The sequence below is a fragment of the Convolutriloba macropyga genome, chromosome 15 (assembly GCF_964194025.1).
Source record: "Convolutriloba macropyga chromosome 15, txConMacr16.3, whole genome shotgun sequence".
NCBI lineage: Eukaryota > Metazoa > Xenacoelomorpha > Acoela > Convolutidae > Convolutriloba > Convolutriloba macropyga.
In genome coordinates, this window is record NC_134482.1 from 17,138,971 (window position 1) to 17,165,679 (window position 26,709).

The following is a 26,709-nucleotide window of genomic DNA, read 5'->3' on the forward strand; positions in this document are numbered from 1 at the left end:
CTAACGAAAAGCAATAGAAAACACAACGCAAAGCCAACACAAAGAGCCCTAAGAGAAAGAACAAATCGACCAAAAGAACGACACAAAAACTGTCACAATTCGATATAAAATCAAAACAGGCTGCCCCGGCACAGACAAAACAGCCGACAAGAACCGAAAAAGAAATCGTCGTTAATTAGCACCGACCTTGACTGGTGGAGCAACTCGGATACAGTAGAGGTGCTAAACCTAGTGTCTGATACCCCACAACGAAGCCCGATAACCATCGTCACTTCAAATTCACCAAAAGACTTCATGATCCAACTAGGGCCCAAAAGGAAATCAATGGACAAAATGGTCCATAGAATAAGGAAGACGAACAATGAGCTAACGCAACCAGCACAAAAACCCGAAGGGGCAGAACAAAGTACCGAACCCACTCGGGCCAAAGAGGACAATCAAGACACCCCACCCAATGGGACGGAAAGAACATAGGCTCCTACAAAAGAAACATCAAAACTACTGAAGGCTCAAAACGCAGATATGACTGTATTTACAATCCCAGATAGCCCAAAGACTACGATAGTCATTGATTCAGAAGACCACCCCATGACACCAATGGAACCAATACTGGCACCCAAGGGACTACAAATAGCAGCTGAATCTACAAGGATTTTCACTCAAGAACAACCCCCAACATCGATGGAACACATCAGCTCTGACGAAGAACACTTGGCCCATAAGGATGAAGCCTCGCATGCGAGTCCAAAATCAACATACAGCACCGCCCCATCAGAAATGCCTCCTACAGCAGGCCAAAACAAGCCCAATCTCATCTCTGGACAGATGACATCGAGTGCTTAAATCAAACTTCCGACTGTTAATCAGCTAAAAATTACCAAAGCAGGGGAAGTGTGGAACACACGCAACCAAGACGTTCCTACATACTAATATAAACACTTTTAAACTATATCAGTACTATCATATATCCCAAACGGTCTCTCTAACCATATGGGTACTATTCATGCAGTAAACTTACTTTCTGCTGCAACTTAGTTAATTCTCACTTATGAACATTATGTTTAGCGCGAACAGGTACTGTCTGGTAGCGCCTTCTCTTTACGCATAGCTGTGTATGACTCACCGCTTTTTGCCTAAACTTTATGAAAAACAGTCGTTCGTTGAATAAATCTTTAACTGCTCTTTTGGACTAACCACAAAAACAAAGAACATATCAATTTAAATTACAACAATTGGGAGACCACACAACCAAAGTAGAGACCACTGCAGGCAGCAATCACAAGTTAGAAATAGTCGAAAATAAACACTGCCGAAGCTAATTAAAACATTAACAATAAATCGAATTAAACCATTAAATAGATCCAATTATGCCTAATTTGAGAGCAAATGAAACCCATCGTTAATGAGACTAAACAAAAGAACAAAAAACAATAACAACACCGTTCATGTTCTGAAAACTCGAATAATTTTCGAAGTCGTGCAAAAGTAATTCAAAACATGCAGCTTCGAATTTTGTTCAAGTAGGCCTAATTGAAAAGCCAATGAGACGAATCCTTAATGAGATTAAGCGACACAACAACATAAATAAAGGGCAAAGTCCAAAAAAACTTTCGAAAGCACGTGGTGTCATTTAGTTAAAACTGTTTAATATCAAAAAATCTTTAAATTTATCAAAATGCCTTTAAGAACTGTCCATAATGAAACTAAGATCCATCTCAAAATGCAATAAAAAGAGCTATTAAACACGGAAAAATGTTAATTTATTAAGAAAGCAGTTAGTGTCAATGCCGTTAAAATCATTAATTCTTAACTCGAAATCAGTAATTATTTTGAACATGCCTCAAAAGAGCCATTGAGATCTATCATTCATAAAAATAAAACGAAAAAGAAATTTTTTCATGAAGACAAATAGCATCACAGTCTTTGAAAACATCTGGTCGCTTTTTGAGTGGTTTAAACAACTGCAACTATGCTATACTGAACACACGTTTTATATTTAAACAGTATTTGTGCAAAAAAACCAACAAAAACCGAAGTCAAATTGCCGCACGTGCAAAAAATTCTCCCTCAAATTCTTTCAATTGTAATAAAAAAGGAGGGCACCTAAATAACAGGTGAGGCTGACGGCGGAAAAAATCCTCCCTCAAAAAGCGAAAGGCTGTTTAAACAGAATTCTCTCACTTCACTTTGAAAAAGTCGCGCCTTACAATTACCGGGATTCTGATCCTCTTTCTACTCCAGCGTGACTGAAATCACAACTCTAATTTGACTAGTCATTGACAGGAAAAGGTCAACGAAAGTGTGGACAGATCTTCAAAAAAGTCAGCACACCAATACAATTCAAATTCTTTAAATCGTAAAAATAGGAGCACTATAATAGAGCCAGCTGAGAAGATGAGGGCGCCTTATAAATAATTCGCAGAAAAGATTAGTTACAATGATCTATGGTTCCAGCTTCGACTTTTTGCCGGACTTTAAATTCAGTAATCTGACCCCAATTAGAGCACAATATCGAGCACAGCTCCATAAATTTTCAGTACTAACAATTTAGAACCCACAAAAATTGGGAAGTCATGTCGAACAGCAACAAAAAGTCAAATACGTAAAATTGTTTTCACAAAAATAGTATAGAAAACGACCAACAGTACAACAATGATTGGTATCAGTTTTTTTTGCTTTTATCGCAGATCAGTGCTAAATCGCCGCTATTAATCAATTCTGGCGTCAATCTAAACTAGGTTATGTTATCCTAATATCAATTAAGAAAGACCCAAGTTAAGAGAGAGCTAAGATAATAGAAACCTCAGATTCTGTAAAAGATACCAAGTAGTAGTAAAAGATGATTGCAATCATAGCCAGCTGAATAGTTGACTTGACGTCGTTAGAGGTTATTATATGCAACTATAACTTATAAATTAAGTGAAAAAATTACAGCATTTTTGGTGCATTTTTCATTTGACTTTTAGTAGTGAATGGTCGCTTGCTGAGTTCAGCTGCTGACACATGTGAATGAGCGAGAAATTTAGATCACACAAAACGAAAAGGTCACGGGCGTAAACTCAATCGAAAAGTCAAAACGGTCATGTGAAAATTTTGCACATAAACGGCCAACACGGTCACCATAACGTTCACCAGACTTCCTTCGAGAGCAATTAAACAAGTTTGTACTGCCGACTGCCAAATTGGGGAATGAAATAATGAAGGAGTGAAATATGCAGGAAAAATTAGGGTGAAAAGAACCGACGCATCTCTATATAACGACGAAATATAATCTTACTTTGAAATTGGAGCTTTGCAGCCAATCGGTCATCGCATCTATTAACTGGTCAGCCTGGCGACTGTCCAGTTTTCCCTTTCCATCCAGAAACAGAATCAACTGAGGACCAGTCTTCAGTCTGACATTGTTGTCCTGCTTACATGCAGTCTCTACTAGATCGTTTGCCTTTTCCCACATTTCTGAATTAGCTGCCATTGTTGAATTGTGTTTTTAAACTTCACTGTCCAGAGAGAGAAATAGTAGAATAAATATCACTAGTAATGAGAGAATTCAAAATTTGATCTCACAACAGAAGAATCCACTAACAAGATTTTGGATCTATTCTCCCCACCCCACAAACCCCCCCCCCCTTCCCGCCTTTTCCGACCGCCTTGTCTGACCCCTCCCCCAGTTAGAAAATAAATATTGTTATATAGCACTTTACTGTGAAAAGGGGAGGTGCAATTAAGTCTATATTATTGTACAAGTAATTACTTCAAAGTCAGTTCCAAAATTAGTTTGCGAATTAACGTTGAGTTCTAATTAACGACTGATTATCTTCTTCTGCTTGAAATTTGAAAAAATAGTTGAGTTTGAATTCTCTCATTACAATAGATACCTCGAAGGAGCTCTAAGATAACCGTGTGTAATCAACTGCGACTTCTCTAGTCTATAAAATAAGTTAAATTTCGCTAATCTAATGGACCTAATATTGTTTTATATCGACAGGTATTAATATGACTGGAAACTTGGAAATCTTTTTGAATTGTAGCACATTCATGTAGCTTCCTTCTTTCTCGCTGCCATATACATTATCTGAAAATTCAAGACAGATTTCAAGGTGGTTAAAACAGTGAATCGAAGCTTAATGCACCTTAACACATGCATCATCTTGAAACACCAACATTTCTTGGTAAATTTTGACAAGACCTTATCAAGGTACAAAAACAAAATTTCCTGACAGCTCCTGAAAAAATCTTAGTAAATCTTACGAAGTAAAACTTACTAAGTAACTTACTAGAAAGCTTTTATTAATGAGAACAACAGATAAACATATAATTACTCTAAAGACACCAAAATCAACTAACAGGGCTTCAATTTTCCCAGATTTTGAATGAGAGCTTGGTCTGAACAGAATTTATGGGTATTTGAACGTAAAAGGAGCCTTTTATATGTGACAAAAAACTATCGATTATCATCCTACAAACTGTGCTCTCGGCCGAAGCATTTCAATACTCCAGTCGAAACTGGAAGGCGACCTTGTAAGATCTTGCAAGAATTTGCGAAACGACGAGATGATTGTCAACATATCTACGCAATTGATCTACATTTTGATCCACAAAAATCAGAGACTCTTTTCGGCCAAATTATCAGAAAGCAATTTATTCACAAAAATTTGGCAACCATCGCAAAATTACAACGCCAGAGCAAATTCCAAAGAGGGCATTAATGTGAATTCCCTTTTGTGTGTCAACATTTCACCGTTCAACTTAATTTTCATTTGACCTCTCAACTTATGATTTCACCTCTGAACTTCAAAATCATAGATGGTGTTGTAACCTTGCATGGCTGATAAAATATTGTTACTGCACCATCATTCTTGGAGCTATAGACATCGACATCAGTTCTTGGAACAAAAGTTTACAAGCATAGGGCAACTTCACTTGAGAAATCTGAGTTTTATTTTTACAAGCCTTGCAATCAAAACTGTTCTGCCTCAAATTTGCAATTGCAATCAAACCGCACAAGTTGCAAACGTGCACGCGGTACGGATCCGAAACTTCAAAGAGACGTTCCCGCAGGAACTGAGCAGCCCCGTGGGCAATTTGGCAATCGCGTTCCATTTCTCCGAATCGCAACCCACCGTCTCTGGCTCGACCTTCCATAGGTTGCCGGTTCAAGTTCTGGACCGGACCTCTGGCTCTTGAATGGATTTTATCGTCAACCATATGTTTTAATCGCTGATAGTAAGTAGGTCCAAGATAAATTTGAGAGTTCATTTTTCGCCCACTGAATCCGTTATACATCACCTCATTTCCCCATAAATGGTACCCGTACTCTGCGAGAACCTGGGAGATCTTTTGGACGTTGACGGCATCGTTGAAAGGTGTCGCATCACCAATTTCGCCTTTGTTCGCCGAAACCTTGCCCTGGAGACATTCGATTAAATGGCCGATTGTCATACGACTGGGAATAGCGTGGGGGTTGATAATGATGTCTGGGATGATTCCTACAAAAAGGGGTTCATTTACTTTTCTGACAACCCAGGCAACATTATATTGCTGGAGTACTAAACTAACAAAATAGATGTTGCGTTTCTAAAACTATCAAAGCACTGTATACATTATAATCGAAACTGGTGAAGTTTTTTTTTGCCCGCTAGAATATGGCCAACTATAATTATTTACAACACCTTTGTAATGGTATATAATAATTGATCTGGTTAGTCCCGTTTCATATTAGGCTATACAGTACTATCAACCTGCAAAAAAAATCACGTAATAGTTTGTTCACACATGCCAAAAAAACCTAAAACCAAAATACTAAAACAAAAATCACGGGGAAAAAATAGTTTAAAAATGGTCACAAACTTTGTCATATAACCGTCAAAAAGACCGTCTTGAATTTCAAGAAATTAAGTTACCTTCACAAGTAAATGGCATGTCCTCTTGTCTGTATGTGATACCACAAGTTCCTTTCTGTCCGTGTCTACTCGCGAACTTGTCTCCAATCTGAGGAACCCGAATTGACCTCACTCGCACCTTGATAAATTTTCGTCCCTCCTGGTTCAAAGTTACCATCACCTACAACATAAAACAAGGATAAATATGACAAAATTTGCAAAAAAAACTACTCTATTTTTTTTACAAAATATGCTTTAATATGCAGAATTAATATCAATTTTAGTTTTTCAAAACATTTATAAAATTTAACATCTTGGTGAATCTCCAATTCTTCAATTACAAAGCAAATTAAACCTACAGAACTTGAACAGAATTCCAGTTCCAATCACCAAATAGCGTTTTCAATGCTTTAAAACAAATTGCCGGAAAAATCTGCATTTGATTGTCATAAACCCGATTGCTATTGAAAACGGTAGTTTTTAAAAACTGATTGTTGTAGTTTAAATATGTTTGAAATGCGAACTACTTTGATTGGATTTTGTAGTTAGACACAATTCTGTTTCCCAATGAGAATATACAAGGATTAGTATCAATACTAGAAAACATTAGACCTGGTTACTAAGATTAGAACTGTTCAAATAACTCACGCCCAAAATTGGCCTTTATGGGTTAATCCCGTGTCCATTTTTGGTTTCGTTTCTGTTCATTTTAGATTGCTTTGCTTAGCAGGTTCTTTTTAAAATCGATTTGAGCAGAATGAGTGAAGAATAAAACCAGCCCGCAGAAGTCAAAACAAACTCACGCAAAATGTTTAACAAGCTGTGACTTACGGTAAAGCAAAACAAATAAACATAGCACAAGAATTACAATTTAAGGAATTTAAAACTCCCTCAAAATCCGAAACTTTTCACAAATACCAATATCTCACTCCAGTTTAAAGGTAAATTGAGAAGAGCATAATCACAATTGAAAGCTACTCGTTTTTTCGCTCCTTTTACCATCCAGCGTGATGAAAATGACTACTCTAATTTGACATCTCATTGACGTGAAAATGCCGAAAAAAGTAGGAACAGATCTAAAAAAAGACATCGCACCAATACAATCCAAATACTTTGGATTGCAAAAAAATAGGGCCGCTGTAATATGGGCCGCCGGCTGAGAAGATGAGAGCAACTTTAGTAAGAGTTAAATCAATTGCTAACTACTGCTCATTAGAAACAAAGCACAAGAAACGGTTGAAAACCAATACTCCTCTTAGAGTCACACAAAATAGCAACACATCCCAAACAAAATATACAAACTTCGTCTTTCTTTAAATTCAGACATGTTTAATTCAGGACTATAACCAAAGGTTAAATAATAGTCTAGAACATTCAAATCATTTAGTATCAACGAAAATGAAAACGTTTCTATTCATGTTCCAAATTCTTTGCACAAAACAAGCTGTATTGTGCCTGTTTTAAGCGGCCAGCCCTTTATAAAGAAACTGATGTTCCTTAGAAAAGCATCAAGTATGTATGGAGTTGAATTCAACTTAACTAATTAAACTTATTATCAAGTTACTCTAATTTTCAAAACTGATGAAAAATGCAAAACATTAAAAAATGATGTGAAGAAAAATCAACGAAATGCTAACTTGATCAATGATTCCAGTTTCACTGGCCCTCAGGAAAGTGCTGCAGTCTTTCTTTGTCTCTTGCCTGTTCTCAAGAGCCATTTCATCATCCTGCTCTTGCAGTACCATCGTCTTCCCAATGATCACATCTTCACCCGACACACGAGTTCCTGTAACAAAAAATGCCATTTGCGAACGGTCGAAAAACGCCAAAAAATGTGCAATTGGCGTCAGTGAGATCATTTGAATGTCAAAGCTTTCCCCATTAAGCTTTCATTCATCAATTTCTTCTACATGTTTTAAAATTTAACTTTGAACTCTAACCTGTGGCTTTTGAAACGTTCGCTTATTTCAACTTTATGGGACAGGCTCTACATCTTTTAAAAAACCCACCTGGCGATATGATTCCGTCATCGTCCAGTTTGTCATAGATTGCATGGCGCATTCCTTTTGTGGTCTCCCTCGTTGGTTTTTCAAACTCCTCTTCAACTCCACCTTTGTCGCTTTCCTCCTCTTTATATGAGCTAAAATTATTCCGTGAGATACTGATACGTTGTTATCTTATGCCCATGGAGATATAGTATCTAAGACGTTCCTCGGAAGTATTACTGAGCAACATTCAACAACGTTATGATAATTTTAATACGGAAGCCGACAAACTACTGCCACCACGTTGTGAACAATTCAAAATGACACACACTGTACACTGTACCCAGTGAATTGGAGCCCAGTGAATTTGATTTAAATATTAGAAGCTCATTAAACACTTTTAAAATTTAGTTTAGCAAACCTCCCCTCATCCACATCCCACTCCCCAGAGACAGTTCCATCGATCCATTACAATTGGGTTGCAAACAGCATTAATCCAACAAGCTTCCAATTATGGCAAGATATAGATGAAATGATCACTTAAGAAACCAAAAAATTAATTCCTTCTCTTCAAACTTACCGGAAGAAGACAGATCTGAAGAATCCTCTATCGATTGCACTTTGACTCATAATAACCGAATCCTCCTGGTTGTATCCAGTGTACGATGCAATAGCCACAATAGAATTGATTCCAGCGGGAAGCTCTCGGAACCGCAAGTACTCCATAGACCTCGTAGTTACAAGCGGTTTCTGGGGGTAATACAACACATGAGCCAGCGTATCCATTCTTACGTGGTAGTTTGTAATATAAACCCCCATAGCTTGCTTACCCATAGCGCTTTGGTAGGTATTTCTGGGGGACTGGTTATGATCTGGGAATGGTATGATAGATGCGCAAACTCCTAGAATCATAGAAGGGTGGATCTCACAGTGCGTGTATGTGGAACAGTATCCGGACCCTTTTTGCTGGATATCTTCGGGCGTCATTGCACACATTATTGTTTCTTCCTCCGCCGTGTCGACGTATTCCACAACCCCGCTGGCTATCAAAGTTGACCAGGTATAATTATTGTACTCTTTCTGTTTCAGCTCATTAATCTGGTGTCGCTTTAGAAGCAGTTTTTGGTCTTCGACGATCAACAAAGGTCGGCAAATTCTTCCTGCATCTGTTAAAATTCGGATTTCTTTCTCTCGGATATCACGGACCATTGACACTTCAGATACGACAATATCCATCTGACGCCGCAATTTTTTCAAGGTACTCATCAAATGTTCTGGATCTCTGTGGATCCCAACCCAACATCCATTGACGAAGATCTTTGTACTTTCATTTATTGCACTGGGAGCGATTTCCTCCAAATTTTCCATGCTCCATTCTTCCAAGAACTCCAAAATTGGACTCGGCTGGGATCCGACCGAAATGTATGCCATCAATGCTAGGTTCTTCACCAAACCTACAGCCTGGCCTTCTGGCGTTTCGGCAGGACATAACATACCCCACAGTGTGTTATGCAACTGACGAGGTTTCGCAAGTTTACCATCTCGACCAATTGGCGAATTAACACGCCTTAAATGAGAAAGAGTTGAAGCAAATGTGAGTCTGTTTAACACCTGAGATACACCAGCTCTCGCCAAATGAGCCTTCTTCTGGTCGCCCCAGTTTCCAGTAGCCAGCGAATACTTCAAACCATCCGTAATAATTCTCGTCTTCAGAGCAAGCTCAAGTCTGAAATCTTTCTGTCTATCAATAAATTTTTGCGCATACATCCGAACCTCCTTGCAGAGATTCCTGAACAGTCCTCGGAATAAATAGGCCATAAGAGGTCCAGCAAGGTCAAGTCGCTTGTTACCATAGTGATCGCGATCATCAACTTCTCGACGACCAATCGCAGCTAAAAGCAACCTATGAACCATGTAGCCCAAATAGTAAGCCTTTTTAGTCTCACAGTAATCAGAAACGCCAACGTGAGGCAACATCTCTTTTTGCAAAACGTCTTTTGCGTATTTGATTCGCTTCTCCTTTGTAACACCGGGGCGGGCACCCCTGACACCGATAAAATTCAACGCAACGTTCTGTTCCTGGACAACAAACGCATCATCAAGCGACGGTTTGACCATTTCCATCATTTCAGGATCATCAAAATCGTAAATAATGTGCTCCAAAATATCTCGATCGGCGACAAAGCCCAATGCACGAAACACGATCATGATCGGGATTTCAGCTTTGCAGTAAGGCAACGTGCAAACAATTCTTTGTCCGTAAGCAGCTTTGCGAACATTTTGACCCGATTTCGCCATCATACTAACCCACAAAGTTGAGGCCGGTCGAGAAGAATTATCAAGGCATGATCTACATTCAGCTACATATGAATACTTCGAGTCACGTTTTTGGAACACATACACGTTATTAGATGCCATCTTTTCCTGGGCAATCAATACCTTTTCAGATCCATTGATAATGAAATAACCCCCCGGATCCAGAGGACATTCGTGCACTTCAGTCAAGTCACGTTCTGACAATCCGTTCAGTAGACAATACGTCGATCTCAACATAATCGGGATTTTTCCAATAAAAGCTTTCTGGTACTGGACTTCTTGTGGATCTTTCCCGTGCTCGATTACAACTTTTGAGATGTCAACGTACAATGGCGCAGAATAAACCAGATTTCTTAGACGGGCTTCATTTGGCATCAATGGAGACGGTGTTCCATCTTTCTCATAATAAGAAGGCTTCGAAAGATAAATCTGTTCAAACTTTATCAAGTATTTAGTCGGCTGTTCAACGTCGCTCGTCAAGTGTTGAGATTCCGCCTGCAATTCGATTTGAGGCTGATCCTCGACGATTCGCTGGACTGACATCTGAATAAATTCGTCAAAAGAGTCCAACTGCTGTCGAACCAGACCTTTCTCGTCAAAATAAGAGCTGATGACAACCCAGCACGCTTCCTGCCAGATGTCTGGCGTGACTTCATCATTGTCCTCTTCAAGGTCATTCAAATCCTCGTCATAATACATTTTACAATCTGAAAAGTTACATTTAATCGAACACGTTTTAAAATCCTCCAAAAAAGGGCTGGAATTTTCGTTCAACCGTTACATCACGTCTTTATTGCACAATTATGCTTTATCTAATGCTAAATTTCTGTTTCAGATTTCTTGTAGCAACTTTTAAATTCACCACTAAATCTTAATCATTGTATTGAACAGCTTTGCCGGGCAGCCACTTCTAAATAGTAGTGGTAATAGTACAGGTTTCAGGGATTAACCATCCCATCGGTTTGCAGCCCAATATTGAGTTGATTAATTTCAGTTCATTTTTTTAGTTTTCGACTTGGGTTGCATTAACAGTTGCATTCCACAGTAACAGTTTACTAACTAAGAATAACTAACAATTGAAACGAAAAAATAGAAAAATAAACTCAAAGTGAATATTTATGCCTCATGTATTTCCAAAGTCTATCTTCGAATATATTTTCATCGTCCATTTTGTTATTATCAATTTCTGGATCATCATTGTCAATCTGCTGTTCGGTTGATATAAAAGAGTCAGCATGGAGATTGTCATAAAACTTCAGCTCTTCTTCAATTTCAGGAGGAAATGAACCGCAAAAATGCATGAATTCTTCGGCAGAAGACAAAGCCACCTGACTCAGAAAACTTTTATCAGGTAGCGACAAAACTTTTCTTGCGGGCGCTTGACGCATCGACGGATAAACACCTCGTTTGTCTCTGCCGATATATAAACCCCGTTTTCTCAAGAATTCAAACCTAGAGTAAACATCGCTATATTTGTATTTAAATACAACAGCTTCTATCATCTCTTCGTGTGACATATTAAACGTTTCAGTTACATAGAGGTAGATTTTCCTTAAAACAAGCAAATCATTAGCCAGAATTTGAGGATAGCTGAGTAATACTGTTTTAACTTCTTTCGTCGTGAAATGATGGTCGTCAAAAAATTGTAAACGATTGTCAAGCTGAGTTTCGTCTATATACAGAATTTTTGGATATTTAGAAAGCAATTTACTAACCTCACCTAGGTTCAGTTTTTGGCTGATTAATCTATCGATAAGCAGTTTTAAATCGACTGTTGATCTATAAAGCCAATTCGGATTGGATGACAATATTTTAATTAAATGATTCGAAGTCAATAGATAATTGTTTTGTAAAAACTCAACATTGATCTTGAACTGCGAATACTTGATGTTTAGCAGAAGCCCATCAGATGCTTCCAAAGTTTTGACGATAGCGGTGTTCGGCCATAAAAATTTGTTGGAAAAATGCTCAAAATAACTCGGGAGCTGGCTTCGCTGAAATGGCGTTAGCTCAACGCCTTTTCTTCGCAAATGACTAATAATCTCGTTAGATTCGGGTGCTTTACATTTGTCATATTCTAGCGACAGTGAACGCAACCGATATTTGCCTTTAAAGAAATTGCAGCGTGATATCAAGCAAGTGAAGAGAGGATACAATTTTTGCCCACTGTTCATGCTTAAAAGGCTTAGCGTTAAATCAATACTCACTGAAACGAATCATTATGAGAGATTTAAGAGTTAAGACTCATCAAACAAATATGATAAATTTACAAAGCTTAATGCATCGAGCTCACGTGGCAACAATAGTTGAACTGATTCAGGGCTTTTCCCATTATAGTCCCCCAGGTTAATGGTCAGATGACCTATAGACCCAATCATGGTAATTATAACATAATGGAGAGCTATAATTTCATAGGGGCTAAAGCGGTGTAATATCCGTGCACTGTCTACGGTTACGGTTTGGATGTTATTCTTAAGCACTTAAAACCTCGGAGTTACCGAGGAAAATCTTCCAAGTTTCAGACTTGAATTTAACTGAGCAGATGTATATGTACAATCAGTTTAATACAAAGTTAGAACTATTGCTTGTAAATATTAGAAGTTTTGTGAAGATGAGAAATGTAATGCAATTAAAGAGAGGCAGCTCGATTGTGTAAAGTTTAGTTTTGAATATGTTCTTTGGTTTCAGTCCTATCAATGGTTAATTAATCGTTGGTTATTTTTACCCATTTTCGTTAATCTCTTTGGGATTTTCTCATGTTATTTTCTACCGCACGGGTCCCTGTTAGTTAAACTAACAGATAACAGGTTTACCTGCTTGACGAATCCCGTCATGAACAAACATTCCTTGACGTGTCCCGTCAAGATGAAATTCCTTGATGACTCCCATTATTATTTATGAAGAAGAAGATTGAATTAAACATCAGATCACACTGACAAATTGTCCAAATTATTTACAGATTCAGAAATGAGCATTAAATTTAACTGTTTAAGAGTTTATAGAACCTCTGTAAAGGTGTCAAATTTAAAAAGTGACTACAATAAAGAATATGGTCTGTTGATAAAAGAGTTCTTTCGCAAAATCTGCACACATATAAGTTTTCCTCCCATTGATAACAACCTTCCATACAACAAAAATTATTGTGCAGTCCATTGGCCTAGAACTTTGCAATTATTCTCCTGTGTTTTGGCGGGCAGTCCTTCAGTCCGTGTATATCATGAAACATCAATTTGTTTAAAAGCGTTGTGGTTGAGGTGTACTTGCTTACTCCGCACCAACTTTTCCAAAAAACGGCTTCTGATTTCCGGTAATGTTGTTTTATATCTATTTCAAAAAGTTCATCGATGTACATCTCTAATCCGTAAGTTGAGGCTGGAAAAACAATTGAATTAAAGAGTTGTTGTGCTGAGTTGAAGTTGACTTTCTGCAGATTTAGTTTCTGGTTTATTGAAGCTACTGATTGATAGGCTTTGTTCATTAGATGGCTTAGGTGGTGACTGGGAGATAACGTGCTCGAAAGAATTACAACTAGATAACAGAAGGTGTTAGCAAATTCAACTTCTTTTTTCGATATATAGAATTTGTCATCGACAGCTAAACGGCCACCTCTTCTAAATTTCATGCATTTTGTCTTGTTCACATTAATTTTCAAATAATTCCAGCTACAATACGTGTTCAGATTATTCAAACTTTTTTGTAGTTGGCCTTGGCTATGGCTCCCAAGTACTAAGTCATCAGCGTAAAATATAACATCTAGACCCTTGCATTTCAACTCAAAATATAAATCAGCTATGAATAAACTAAACAAGAGTGGCGAGAGTTTGTCTCCTTGTGCTACTCCTGTTTTCTGTTCAATCTCGGTTGACAGGAATTCTCCATCAAGGATCTGCTGAAAGTTGCATTTTAGCACTGATTGTATTGTGTGTAGAATGTTCCCATGGAGCCCCATTTTGATCAGTTTTGTAAGCAGCAGGTTCCTATTCACGAAGTCGAAAGCTTTTTCGTAGTCAATGAAGCAGGCATAGTATTTGCCACTGCAGCTGATGTTATGCTTGATTGCTCATTTTAAGTGCAAAACTGCGTCGATTGTTGACAGTTTGCGTCTAAAACCATATTGGCTTGGTGGTAAAATTTGATTTTTCTCGACCCATGATCGCAAACGCTGGTAAATGATATCCTTGAACAACTTGTACATGCAACATAATAGGCTAATGCCTCTGTAGGAACTTGGTTCTGCTTTGTTCCTTTTGCCTTTGTACAGTGGTTTAATATATGATAATTCCAAATTCGGGGTACATTATGCTCCGCAAAGCAGAGGTTAAATAAATGGAATACGTATCTTTGCATTGGATGAAAACCTAATCTAATACTAGTGTTGGTTATTCCATCTGGTCCCGCTGCCTTACCAGCTTTTAACTTTGAAGCTTCATCGGTAATTTCTTCCAGTGTTATTGGATCATTCAAATACCCGGTATATTTCCAGTTTGAAGAACAATAATCGTGGTTTCCTAGGGTTTGCTCGTCTAGAAGTTTATCCGATATTTCGCCCTCAGCTTTAAATAGACCTTCGAAATATGATTTCCAAACTGGGATTGTAATTCCAGATACTTTTGTCAAAACTTTCTTTGATTTCAGAATTTTCCAAAATTCTCGGCTTTCCGATTCCGCTTTTCTGATTATGAAACATTCGCGATCTATTTCATGCATCATTTTGTGTTTTCTGCAATGTTTCTTAAAGGCTCTTTTCATTTTAAAATAATCAGAATCTAATTTATGTCTCTGTCTGTATCCAGCTTTCAGCTGCTTATGCAATATGTGCAGTTCTCTTTTGAACCATTTCGGTGATTTTCTTTCATGCATAACGGTTGCAGATTCTTGAATAGCCTTGGCGAATTCGTCATACGATGTGTCCAATGCGTTGCTATCGTGTGGATTTTGAACGCTTTTCATTCGTTCGTTCAATTGATCTATATCAAATTTACGCATTTTGCTTCTTTCTGCTTTCAGCTATATCTTGTCTGTGTTTTAGATCAAAGCAGCAAGAAACCGGCTTGTGCTTTGTTAACAATGAATTGTTGATCTTTATCTCGTTAAAATGTTCTAGGAATTCCTTGCTTACAAAAAATAAATCGATAACGTTTTTACCGTACTGAAATTCGTACGCTACCTCTTTAATATCGTTAACACAATGAAGATTCCAATTAATTAAAAATTCGCAAAGTGAGTTGCCTCTTTCGGATGAGTCAAGTCTGCAATTGAAGTCGCCGCCCAGGACCATACGTGCTTTGCCTTGACAGCATTGAAACGCTTCGGTAAGTGTTTGATATATTGTCTCTAGATTTGTTTTTGGCGGAAAATATGCTACAATTATAATTAGGCTGAATTCTTTGATCTGCAATGCTAATAAATTATTGTTCTGATGGAGCACATTGCATGTAATTCTTAATTGTTCACTCAGTGCAATTGCTAAGCCGCTTTGCGGCCGCCCCTTCCCGCATTTTATTGCCTTTGTGCAGAAGCATGTAAAACCAGGTATTTCGACTGAATTTACACTGAGAGTTTTTGTTAATAGCAAGATATCGTATGCGATTGCTTCACTTGTACACGTTGATAGTGTTCCTTTAGCACCTTCCACGTTCCATAAACAAATTGTTAGTCACGATCCTCTGTTTTCAACGATTTGATTGCCTTTAATTTCGTACTTGGTGGAAGGATTCAGCAGTCTTTTCTCTTTTAATTCTGCCACCATTTTCTTTCTATTTTCTTGTTCGGTTTTTGTTAGATCGGCTTGTATAAATACGTACTTGAATCGTTCATTTTCTTTTAAGCTCTTCGCTTTCTTTAGAAGATCCCATTTCATTTTTTCTGTCTCGCACTTTATTTGAAGCAGCTGTTGGCCTTCTGTATTTTGTTTGCCAATTCTTTGGCATTCAAATTTCACGTTTACTTTCAGGGACTCGGCAATTTCAGAAACAAGACGATTGTCAGATGCTTCAGTGTTCTCGCTGTCTGGCTTAGTCCCGAGGAGAACCAGGTTCTTTGAGCGCTTTTTCTGTTCAAAATGTTCTTGGTTTACGCCGCTGACAACTTGGGCGAAGCTCAGCTTCAATGGGACTGCATTAGAGCTGGACTGGTTTGTTTCTTTTATCATATCTAATGGCTGGGTTACTTCTTCTAGTTTTTCCGAGGCCTTCTCGTAACTTTCTATTTGCTTCTTCAGCTTCTTTATTTCTTTGGCTGCACAGAAACCGCAAGTGAAATCTAGCAATTCCGTTTGTGCTTTCATTTCAAGAGTGTACACGCAAATATCAGTCCACATTCCGCAGTCATTTTGACATTCTACCGTTACTTGATAGCCTTTATTCGCCGGCATCTGCGCCTTGAGGACTGATAATTTCGAACAGTTTATGACGTTACTGTACCCGAGTTCAATTTCGGCCAATAAGATTGAACAATGTTTCGGATTAAGTGATCTGTTTTCAAATTATTAGCATGTCACATGACAGATAATAAAGCTTGAGTTCAGGTAATAAAGCACAAATTTTAACGAAATGGTAATAACAAATTTTCGAATGCACTGCTTTTCTCAAATAATGGAAAAACAATGTTATTTACGGTGCAATGACGCCGTGTGTTACGTTTGAAATTAACACAATTGCTGAGACAAAGTATTAATCAGTTTAATCTATTTAAAGATTCTAAACTTTTTTATGATCACAGAACGGACTGTTCTGTACTGACTGTTCTGTTCTCCCGCTCGTCCATCTCTTTTTGTTCTGTTTGTTTGTGAAAATTTCGAATTATGCGTTTTAATATGAAATTTATGAGCATGTCATACATTATGGTTCACTATACTGCCTCCCTCTTAGAAAACGTGAGTGTTCCACTCACTCAAACAGCAAGAGTTTCAAATGTCCATTTTCGAGTTCATATATTCTCGTGCTTTTTCAATCCCGTACTTGACATAAATATTACGGGCCTCCTCGACTTCCATAATTTTCTTTGCTTGAAGAATGATTATGAACATGTCCTCACGACCAACCTTGTCCGGATGACAGAACATTGCCAACGTTTTGTAATGTTTCTGGATAGTAATGGTTGTGGCCCCCTGTGGCAGGAATAGAAGTTCATAAAAGTTTGGAGGTCGACTGAACGGGCTCTGCGCGTTGATCGCCTCCAGCCTCCTCTGTATGACCTTCTTTGAGTTTTGCTTTGTTTTTACTCTACCCCTTAGCTTTCTATCTCGGCATTCTCCAACTCCCGAGCTAAGCACTCCCGCTCGTCCACCAGAGCGATACATTCCCTAGTTTTGTTTTGGCTACATTTGTAACCTCCTCCAACTCTTTCTTCAATGTTTCCACCTGCCTCCTGCAGGACTCCCGCTGATTCCCAGCGTATTCAAGTTGCCGCTTTGTCTCCAGCAATTGATCACCTAATCTTTGACTTTCAGGTTTTAAATTCCGGAGCTCCTCTTCGAGCCGAGCCCCGGTTGTTCCCAGCATTTGGCTGTTGTCAATCTTCTTTTGTTGTTCCTAGATTCTGTGTTGCATCTCACTTAACTCCTCAACGCTAATTGCGGCTCTATCATCTATATTGGGTGGTTGCAGCTGCGTCAGTGCACCACGTGCCTTTTGTTTGAGGTTACTCCAACAATCCGATACCCTTGGTGCCTGACTATTGACCTGACCTCGAACAACTCGGGTAGATAGTAGCAATATTCACCTATTTTTGGTTCTGCCATCCCTAAATATTCTACACGTAAATTAGTCTAATGTATCAATCTCAATTTCTGCTACATCTGGTACAAATTTTGCCTTTTTGCTTTTATAACTACGATGTTTGTTTCACCATCACACCGTTCAACTGTCCTTTTTCTTGTCAATTTTTGTTCCTTTGTACGTTGTTTTAGATGATGAAAGTAACCTAGTCCCCCCATTGGGTTAATGGGTTGCAGTGCAATTGCAGGATTGGTGCCACTGCGTAGCATATCGATTGAAAGAAACACGCGTACCAAACAAAATATGATTTTAGATCGAATAAAAATAGTCATGGTTATTTCCCTGGCCACATGCCAGATTTGTTTCACTTCATTACCCAAGTATTCAAAAATCAGCAATTCATGCCACTGATTATTGTACTTTAAGTCCGTGTTGAAATACTCTAGAGTCTCATGCTCATATAAACCTCCTTGTCCCAGAAAAACGTCTCTTCCTGTTATCGTTCTTCTCGAATGCCTTAATCTTTGGGCCCTTTTGCTGAGTTCCAAGTCCTTGTCATTAAAAACCCTTCCATTGGCGCCGAAGGTGACCAATGGACGTTAACTCTATAATCAGGCATATCATTGGATTTTTCAACTAATTGTATCCTTCGCCCATATCTTATCCATGACCCATTCTGCAATTCATGAGCGTTCGGGTACATGGGGTTGCAATTAATAAAAGTGAAATTTCTATAGAACACTCTAGAAATGGGTCCATGTATCTAATTACTTCTGAGGAATTGTCAGAAAACACCCTAACTGGTGATTCCTCCGTACAAAACTGATTTTCGACAACATTTACGATTACTTTAGCGCACTTATGGACATAAAATATTCCTCCTGCTCTTTCTGCGTGTGTACCCAGAGCGTTTTTTTGACTTAAGAAAATTTGGTGAGAGTTTCCGTTAATTGATGTCGTTAGAATCATAGCTCAGTGCAGTTTTTCTATGTGACAATTTAATAACTCTATTTGTTTCAGGTTTTCAAACATGCCTCGAAAATCCCACAAAAAAAGTTGGTCGAGTTTTATGTCCCTGAGATCTGTCTCAGATTTAACCTGTTGTTGAAAAAAATTTTTCCGTGGCCGTCAACTTTTCCGTTGTGTAAAACAAATTTCTTTGGTTTGTTTCAACCAGCAGAAAATTGTCTATATGTTTTGTCTTATTTTTCAACTGGACAACTAAATTTCTTTTTCTGTCTAACTTGCTGGTCAAGTACTTTTTTGTTTCCAGCGCGGACTATTTTTGCTGCTATCGAGTCTGAAAATTTAACGATCGTTAAGATGTTTGGTTTTTGTCTTGGTCAAACAGATTTTGTACTGAATCTATTTCAAATGTGTCTCCTTGATATAACAAGGTCTGCTTCTGTTTCAAAGGGTCTTTAAAATAAAACCATGTTCCTTCATTTGCTTCCCTAGTTTCAATGAACAAAGTCCCCATGAAAATTTCAGCATTAATCATGATGTTACCTTTCTGTGTTTCACCTTTTGGATTGATCCAATCCACGGGGTTGACAAAATTCACTCCTTTATCATCTCCACCTTTCATGAAAGGTTTTGATATCTTCTGAACAAATTCAGCGTCGGTTAGGTCAACATTCATCTCGTTGAGGACTTCTTTGGGAGCATTGAATTCAAAATCACCAAGACCCGGTAACCGCGCTTTGTGTCCCTGCCACAGATTTTGAGAGACTGACTCTTTTATTGGGTTAAACGTTGGAATTATTTGTGATTTTTCGTTTAAGTAAGTTGCGTCGTCATACCAACTCCTTTTTTGAGCACAGTTACCGTATATGCAGCCCTGTACATGCAGTATTTTAGTTTACTCAAGCTGCTTTTAGCGTAGATCTACCCTCCTTTGTTTATCTGCTCCTCATTTATATGTGACGTTTCACAATTTGTCGGTTCCGTCATTGCAAAATTCTGCGTCTGTAGAATGTTCTCAAAATCATACCCCACAATCTCCAAGGATTGTGAAAAACCTAATATGCTAACCAACTGAAGATGTTTCCAGTTCAGCTGCACGATCCAATGTGGGTTCCACGCCCTCTGCATTTTGTCGTATCACCTTTTAAAAAAATACATCATTATCAAATTTTTCATCTGCGTCGTTATCTTTGAATAAAAAAAAATCTTTCAGTGTCCGTGGTCTTGTTATTCCCGACGCACTTCTTGTCTGATATCGTCGTTCATTAACATTTTGCGAAGTAGAAGCCGTGCTCCTATTTGGAATTTCTTCGCCTTCACTCCTTTCGGATGTTGACACCAGACTATCCCGCTTCTGCTGTGTGGCTACTTTGGGCGCAGGTATCTTTGTGCTTCTGCTCTTATTGTTGGTGTTAGTATTTATTGATTCTTTTGTTCTCCCACCCATAGGTGTTTGAAAGGATTCGTCTTTGACTGTCTCATTGTGAGTTTCAGTATTAGGATTAATTTGACTAATATTTCTTTCAGGTTGAACTTCTCTTCTTTCTGTGTCATTCAATTTTGGGGTCACCACTTCAATTTCCACAAAATCATTGTCCTCCGTAAGGTCGTTTTGTGTTATTCTCGGTTCAATCTTTCCCTTCTCATGTTCTTTTTTATCAGTGGTAGCACTTCTACTGTTAAAACGTTTGAGTCGATCGTAGTGGACCTTTTGTTGTTTTTTGTTTTCACATCCTCAATAACAAATTTCAGATCGTTTATTATTTCACGTATTACCTGCGGTCCGCTGTAAAAAGATTTAAATTTCTTTGTCTGGCCAGTTTTTATTGTGGGGTTGAACACCATTACTAAATCACCTACTTCATATTGTGGTCCAAATGTGCTACGGTCATAGTAGGTTTTTTGTCTTTCTTGCTCCACATCCATGCTTTCCCATACCAGCTCATGGCACGTTTGTAGTTTGTCTTTCAAGCAACCAACGTAATCACTCAAAATTGGGTAGATTTTGGTTTGTATTGTTTGATACATGCAATCAATCGGCAGCGCGCGTGATCGTCCAAAAAGGAGGTAAAAGGGGCTGTACATAGTAACAGAGTGAATTGATTATATGTACGCCATCATTACTTGCGGAAGGTAGTAGCTCCAGGTGTTGTGATGTTCATCCATATATTTTGCAAGACTCTCTTCGATTGTGCGATTGGTGCGCTCTAGCATTGCGTTTCCTTGAGGGTGATAAGCTGTTGTTGAAGTCCTGTTAATTCCCAGCTACTTACTTATGTTCTTGAAAAGATTCGACATAAAATTACTGCCCTTGTTGCTATGAAGATTTGCCGGACATCCAAACCTTGAGACCCATACCTTTACAAAGGCCTTAGCTACAGTTGAAGCTTCTTGGTTGCTCATGGGAGTTGCTTCATACCATTTTGTAAACTGATCTCCAATTAACAGAATGTATTTGTTTCCTCTGGACTCGGGTAAAGGTCCCATAATGTCTAAGGCAACTTGCCAGAACGGATGACTTGATTTCCACGTTCTCAAGCTGTGTATGTGTTTCTGGTGTGGAGATTTTTTTTGACAGCATTCTCCGCAAGAACTTACCCACTCGTGGACATCTTTCTTCATCCCGGGCCAGTAGAATTGTTCTCGAACCCGATCAAATGTCTTGGCCATACCAAAGTGTCCGCAATGTTCATGAGGGAAAGGTAGAAATTCTTTTAAAAGTGATCTCTGAATGACTATTTGTGTTAAGTTATTAAATTCGTCAATACGTTTCTGTCTCTTGATTAGATCATTTTCAATCCGTAAGTTTCTGAAATCAGTCCAAAGTTTCCACAGTGCCCTAGAGGCTCCTGCCATGTGTTTTCTTTGAGGGCGTTTCCCGTTCTCAATCCAGTTTCTCAGTATAATGAGGTCGGCTGCATTTTTCTGATGTTCAACTAGTTGTTCAACCGATTTCCCTAGTCCAATGGAACAGATATTTTTTTCTTCCGTATTATTTGGTTCACTTGATCGCAGTCTTTGACTTGGTCTTCAGTCTGTGGAACTCTCGACAGGCAATCCGCGTGAGGGATCTTTTTTCCCGCTACGTGTTTGATTTCAAAGTCAAACTGTCGGAGCTTTTCTATCCATCGGGCCAATAATCCGTCTGTTTCCTTAAACTATATAACATAACCACGTGAGGGCCCTATGGTCAGTAACAATTAAAAACTTTTGTCCCAGAAGATAATTTCTGAAGTGTTGAGTAAAATAAACTGTTTCAAAAAGTTCTCGTTTTGTCGCAGAATAGTTTCGTTAATTTTTGCTGAGCGTTTTGCTTGCGTATGCAATAACTCTTTCACCCCATTGTTGTCTTTGGGAAATAATTGCGCCAATGCCAACCAAAGAGGCGTCGGTGGTTAACGTATAGGGATCCGTGTCATTCGGATAACCCAAAATTGGTGCTTTCTGTAAAGCTTGTTTTAGTTGTTCAACAGCTGATTCACAATCCTTGCTCCAAGTGAAACGTTCTTTTTTGTTTAATAGCTTATAAAGCGGCTCTGCTATTTTTCCGAAATCTTGTATGAATCTTCTGTAAAAGCCTACTAGTCCTAATATAGCTCTCAATTCTTTTATTGCTCGTGGGCTTTTCATTTTACTGACTGCCACTACTTTCTCCGGATCCACTTCTACGCATTTATTTGATACAATGTGTCCCAGAAAATGAATTTTGAGCCTTTTATTTTCAATCCAGCGTCTTTAAGTCGCCCAAGTACGAGATCTAGGCGGTTGAGATTCTCCTCAAAGGATCTACAGAAGATGATTATGTCATCCAGGTATACTAAAGCCACTTCATAGGAGAGTCCCGACATGATCAATTCCATTAATTTTTGGAAAGCTCCTGGCGCTGACGCCAAACCCATGGGCAGTCTCTTCCATTTGTAGAATCACATTGGAGTTACAATAGCTGTCACGTTCTGTGACTCTTCATCGAGTGCCATTTGAAAATATCCCGATGTCAAGTCGATATTGGAAAAGTAACAATTTCCGTCTAGAGAATCAATAACGTCACTTATTCTTGGTAGCGGCCAACTGGTTTTCTCGATTTGTTTATTCAAACCTCTGTAATCTACACCTAGTCTGTAGCTGCCATCTTTCTTCTTCACCAATATTGATAGTGCTGCCCAATACGAATGGGTTGGTTCAATTAATTTTGCATCCTCTAGATATTCGACAATTTTTTTTCATTGCTTTTCTTTTATCAAAGCTCATTTTGCAATAACGTCTTCTGAACGGCTGGGCACCTTTGTTGAGTTTAAACTGGTGTTTAATTTTGTCACAATATCCTCTGTCATTTGAGTTTCGTGAGAAGACTTGTTGATGTCTCGTGAACAATTCCTGTACTTTCTCTTTCTGCTGGTCATTTAGTTTAGAACCTTCCAAGTTTGCGTGTTTTCCCATTTGAAAAGTTTTCAATGTTTTTGGTTTATTTTGATTTGTGAAAATTCCATTCACAACTAAGTTCAGTTTGTTTTCAAAGTAAGTTCCCACTTTAGTGCTTTTATACACGGTTACTGGTGCGTCCGTTAGATTTAAAACTTTTATCAAACTCCAATCACATTCCGTTGATATCATACAGGCGGCTAAAAGCAAACCATCCTTTAATTCAAAACCTTCAATTGCTTCCACTAATCCTTCCACTCCCGGAATTTCTTCTCCGTATTCATCAGCTAATCTAATTTTCATTAGACTTTCGTTTTTACACTGTTTATAAGTGTTTTGTTCAGCAATTGCAAAAACTTGAACACCTTGCATTTTTTCTGTGGTGATCGGTATTGAAATTTTAAATTGACTGCTATATAGTTTCTCTTCATGTAAGTTCAATACACATTTATTGGTTTTCAGGAAATCAATTCCCAGCAGACATTCTATACCTTCGTCTGCCGTCATCACAAACTCTTGATCAACCTCCAGTAGTCTTGGTTGCAACTGTACCAAAAGCGTTACTCTGCCTATTATTTTGACAGCTGAGTTATTGGCTGTCAACACACGTTTTGTGTATGTTTGTACAATTCCCGGTTTTCCCAGTTTTTCATATGTGGACCAGCTCAAAAGCGATATACTGCTTCCACTGTCTATTAATCCAACGCATCTGTTCCCATGAAGTATGATTTCCGCGTTTAGACATTTAATTGTGTTTGTCGAACAAACTCTAATGACATTGCAGTTCTCGGTGGTTTCCTTTTTAAAAGGGCGGTTTTTTTTCAAGTGTTGGGAACTTCCACATAGGAAACAATTTCGACAATTTCTCGAAAGGTGTCCTTCTTGTCCACAGGCTCGGCACTTGAAACTCTGCCTGTCGTTCCTCCTAGACGGTTCCTCTCGTCCAAAAGATCTGTCTCGGTGACTAGGTCCTGGCGTTGGAAATCGCCGCCGATCGTTAAACCCACAATTTTGTTGCTGTCCTCTGTCACGTCTGTCGTCACCCCATCGTCCCCGGGAACCGCTTCGATCCATAGATTGGTCTCTACGGTTTTCTCGCTGTTTGTCACCTACTGACAATTGGTTCACAAGCTTGGTGACGGCCTCCACTAAATCTTTTGTTTCATCTCGTCTAACTACCGCAACTTTTGGTGTTTGCTCTTCCTCCTCTATTCTTGTTACAGCTTCCAGATGCAATGTTCTTTCCAAAACTGTTTCAATTTTCATATCCCTGTCGCCGATTTGCTTTCTGAGATCTAACCTCACCTGACTACGGTTGATTCCTTCTAGATATCCTCTCAGAACGAGATGGTCTCTAGTGTCTTGCGACTCCGTTGGGTAAGCTTTCAAAGCCAACTGCTTTAAATCTCCCAGAAAATCTGTAAGTTTTTCTCCTGGTTGCTGTACGCGGCAAGCTAGCCGTCCCCGGAAAACGACCGGTTTTTCGCTGTAGTGTTTTCAAAAAATTTTAACGCATTCATCAGAATTTTCTCGTGTAGCTTGCGGTAGAGTGCGATAGAACTCTGCGGCAGATTTTTGTAGCCTAAGTGCAAAGTAATGCGGCCGTTCATCAATTTCGCGAGCCGGATCTCCTTCAGTTCTTTTCCACTTTTGTAGTTCCGCTAATAGCTCAAAATGCGTCACGTAACTTTCCAAATCGATTGAACCGGTAAAGTCTTCCGGTAATAGCATTCTAGAGGTTGAGCCCGTCGCCATTTTATTGTTCGCCTACTTGTATCGTACCCTTTTAAAACTTTATTAAGTTGTTGAAATTAATAGTTTCTACAAAATAATTATCAACTAGATCGTCACTGGAAGGTGTTTTCTTTTTCTATCTTTGAATTTCTATAGCACTCTCTTTATTTTAATGTTTAAAAACTTTTGTTTATAAAAATCTAACGCTTTTTTCAATACGGTATTTCTTCTTTTTTTACTAATTTATTTATTTTTTCTTTATATTTAAGGAAGTTTTAATTTACAGTCTTATAGACAACTGTCCCACCTAATTTCTTTTTTTTATTTTAATATGATTCTGGCTGAACTCCGATTTTCCTTGTTTTATTGAAGTTTTTTTATATTTTTTTTTCTATTTACGACAAGGATGATTTTACTTTCCCCTGCCTATTGTTACCTGATCAACTTTTTTTTCGCTTTATATTCTCTTTTTTAATGGCAGTTTCAGAAAAAGTCAATATATAACTTTCAGCAACTGTTTCAATTGGTTTAACAACGCGACTATCCCGCACAATTTTTTCCGATGGTTATGCCGCTCGTTTTCTAAAAGTCAAATTAGCAACTAAGGTCAAAAGAAAAAAAATATTTCCTAGACTAATAAGAATTACGCAGTGGCGAGCAGTTTCAATTACGAACGACAAAAACAAGAAAGAACTCTTTATTTCTACTCACTTGGTATGATGCGGTCTTTCCTTACAGGGAAGTTTCTGTCTCCACCAACAAGTAAAAGATAGCACCACGCGAGTAAATTCTCACTTGTTTTCCTGCGACTGATGTCCTGTGACTGATGTCCTCCGCTGTGGCTTCTGCAATTGATTCCCACAAAAATTGGTAGAAATTGGTGGCAATTGAAGATTTGTTATCTCTTCTATCATCTCTTCGTGTGACATATTAAACGTTTCAGTTACATAGAAGTAGATTTTCCTTAAAACAAGCAAATCGTTAGCCAGAATCTGAGGATAGCTGAGTAATACTGTTTTAACTTCTTTCGTCGTGAAATGATGGTCGTCAAAAATTGTAAACGATTGTCAAGCTGAGTTTCGTCTGTATCCAAAATTTTTGGATATTCAGAAAGCAATTTACTAACCTCACCTAGGTTCAGTTTTTGGCTGATTAATCTATCGATAAGCAGTTTTAAATCGACTGTTGATCTATAAAGCCAATTCGGATTGGATGACAATATTTAATTTAAATGATTCGAAGTCAATAGATAATTGTTTTGTAAAAACTCAACATTGATCTTGAACTGCGAATACTTGATATTTAGCAGAAGCCCATCAGATGCTTCCAAAGTTTTGACGATAGCGGTGTTCGGCCATAAAAATTTGTTGGACAAATGCTCAAAATAACTCGGGAGCTGGCTTCGCTGAAATGGCGTTAGCTCAACGTCTTTTCTTCGTAAATGACTAATAATCTCGTTAAATTCGCGTGTTTTACATTTGTCATATTCTAGCGACAGTGAACGCAACCGATATTTGCCTTTGAAGAAATTGCAGCGTGATATCAAGCAAGTGAAGAGAGGATACAATTTTTGCCCACTGTTCATGGTTAAAAGGCTTAGCGTTAAATCAATACTCACTGAAACGAATCATTATGAGAGATTTAAGAGTTAAGACTCATCGAACAAATATGATAAAATTTACAAAGCTTAAT

The 26,709-nt window shown here is 38.3% G+C and overlaps 2 protein-coding genes across 8 annotated transcripts in view; both read right to left on the bottom strand.

Moving 5' to 3' along the window:
* LOC142354699 (CLIP-associating protein 2-like) overlaps positions 1 to 4,092 on the bottom strand; it is a 214,256-nt gene extending 210,164 nt beyond the window's left edge. For 6 of the 7 annotated variants that reach the window (XM_075407068.1, XM_075407070.1, XM_075407069.1 and 3 more), the window contains exons 1-2: positions 3,876 to 4,092; positions 3,278 to 3,531 (exon numbers count right to left, since the gene is read on the bottom strand). In XM_075407068.1, the coding sequence (XP_075263183.1) occupies positions 3,278 to 3,472 (195 nt within the window). In that variant the 5' untranslated portion in view covers positions 3,473 to 3,531; positions 3,876 to 4,092. Of the gene's footprint in view, positions 1 to 3,277; positions 3,532 to 3,866 lie in introns of all 7 variants that reach the window. The other variant, XM_075407063.1, reaches the window with a different exon arrangement.
* A 174-nt stretch (positions 4,093 to 4,266) lies between these two features.
* On the bottom strand, positions 4,267 to 10,883 carry LOC142354446 (DNA-directed RNA polymerase II subunit RPB2). Its single transcript, XM_075406738.1, has 5 exons — positions 8,445 to 10,883; positions 7,889 to 8,019; positions 7,517 to 7,665; positions 5,901 to 6,060; positions 4,267 to 5,486 (listed from the first exon to the last, which is right to left on the bottom strand). The coding sequence occupies exons 1-5, from the start codon at positions 10,877 to 10,879 to the stop codon at positions 4,840 to 4,842; spliced, it is 3,522 nt and encodes a 1,173-aa protein (XP_075262853.1). The 5' UTR covers positions 10,880 to 10,883; the 3' UTR covers positions 4,267 to 4,839.
* Positions 10,884 to 26,709: the final 15,826 nt, after the last annotated feature.

What these genes read in the sequence shown, in the direction of transcription:
- LOC142354446 (XM_075406738.1), bottom strand. Translation starts at nt 10,879, where the DNA reads ATGTATTATGACGAGGATTTGAATGACCTTGAAGAGGACAATGATGAA. An exon ending in TTCAGATCTGTCTTCTTCCG is followed by an intron (nt 8,020 to 8,444) that starts GTAAGTTTGAAG and finishes GAATAATTTTAG; the next exon opens with CTCATATAAAGAGGAGGAAA. An exon ending in AAACTGGAATCATTGATCAA is followed by an intron (nt 6,061 to 7,516) that starts GTTAGCATTTCG and finishes TTTATGTTGTAG; the next exon opens with GTGATGGTAACTTTGAACCA.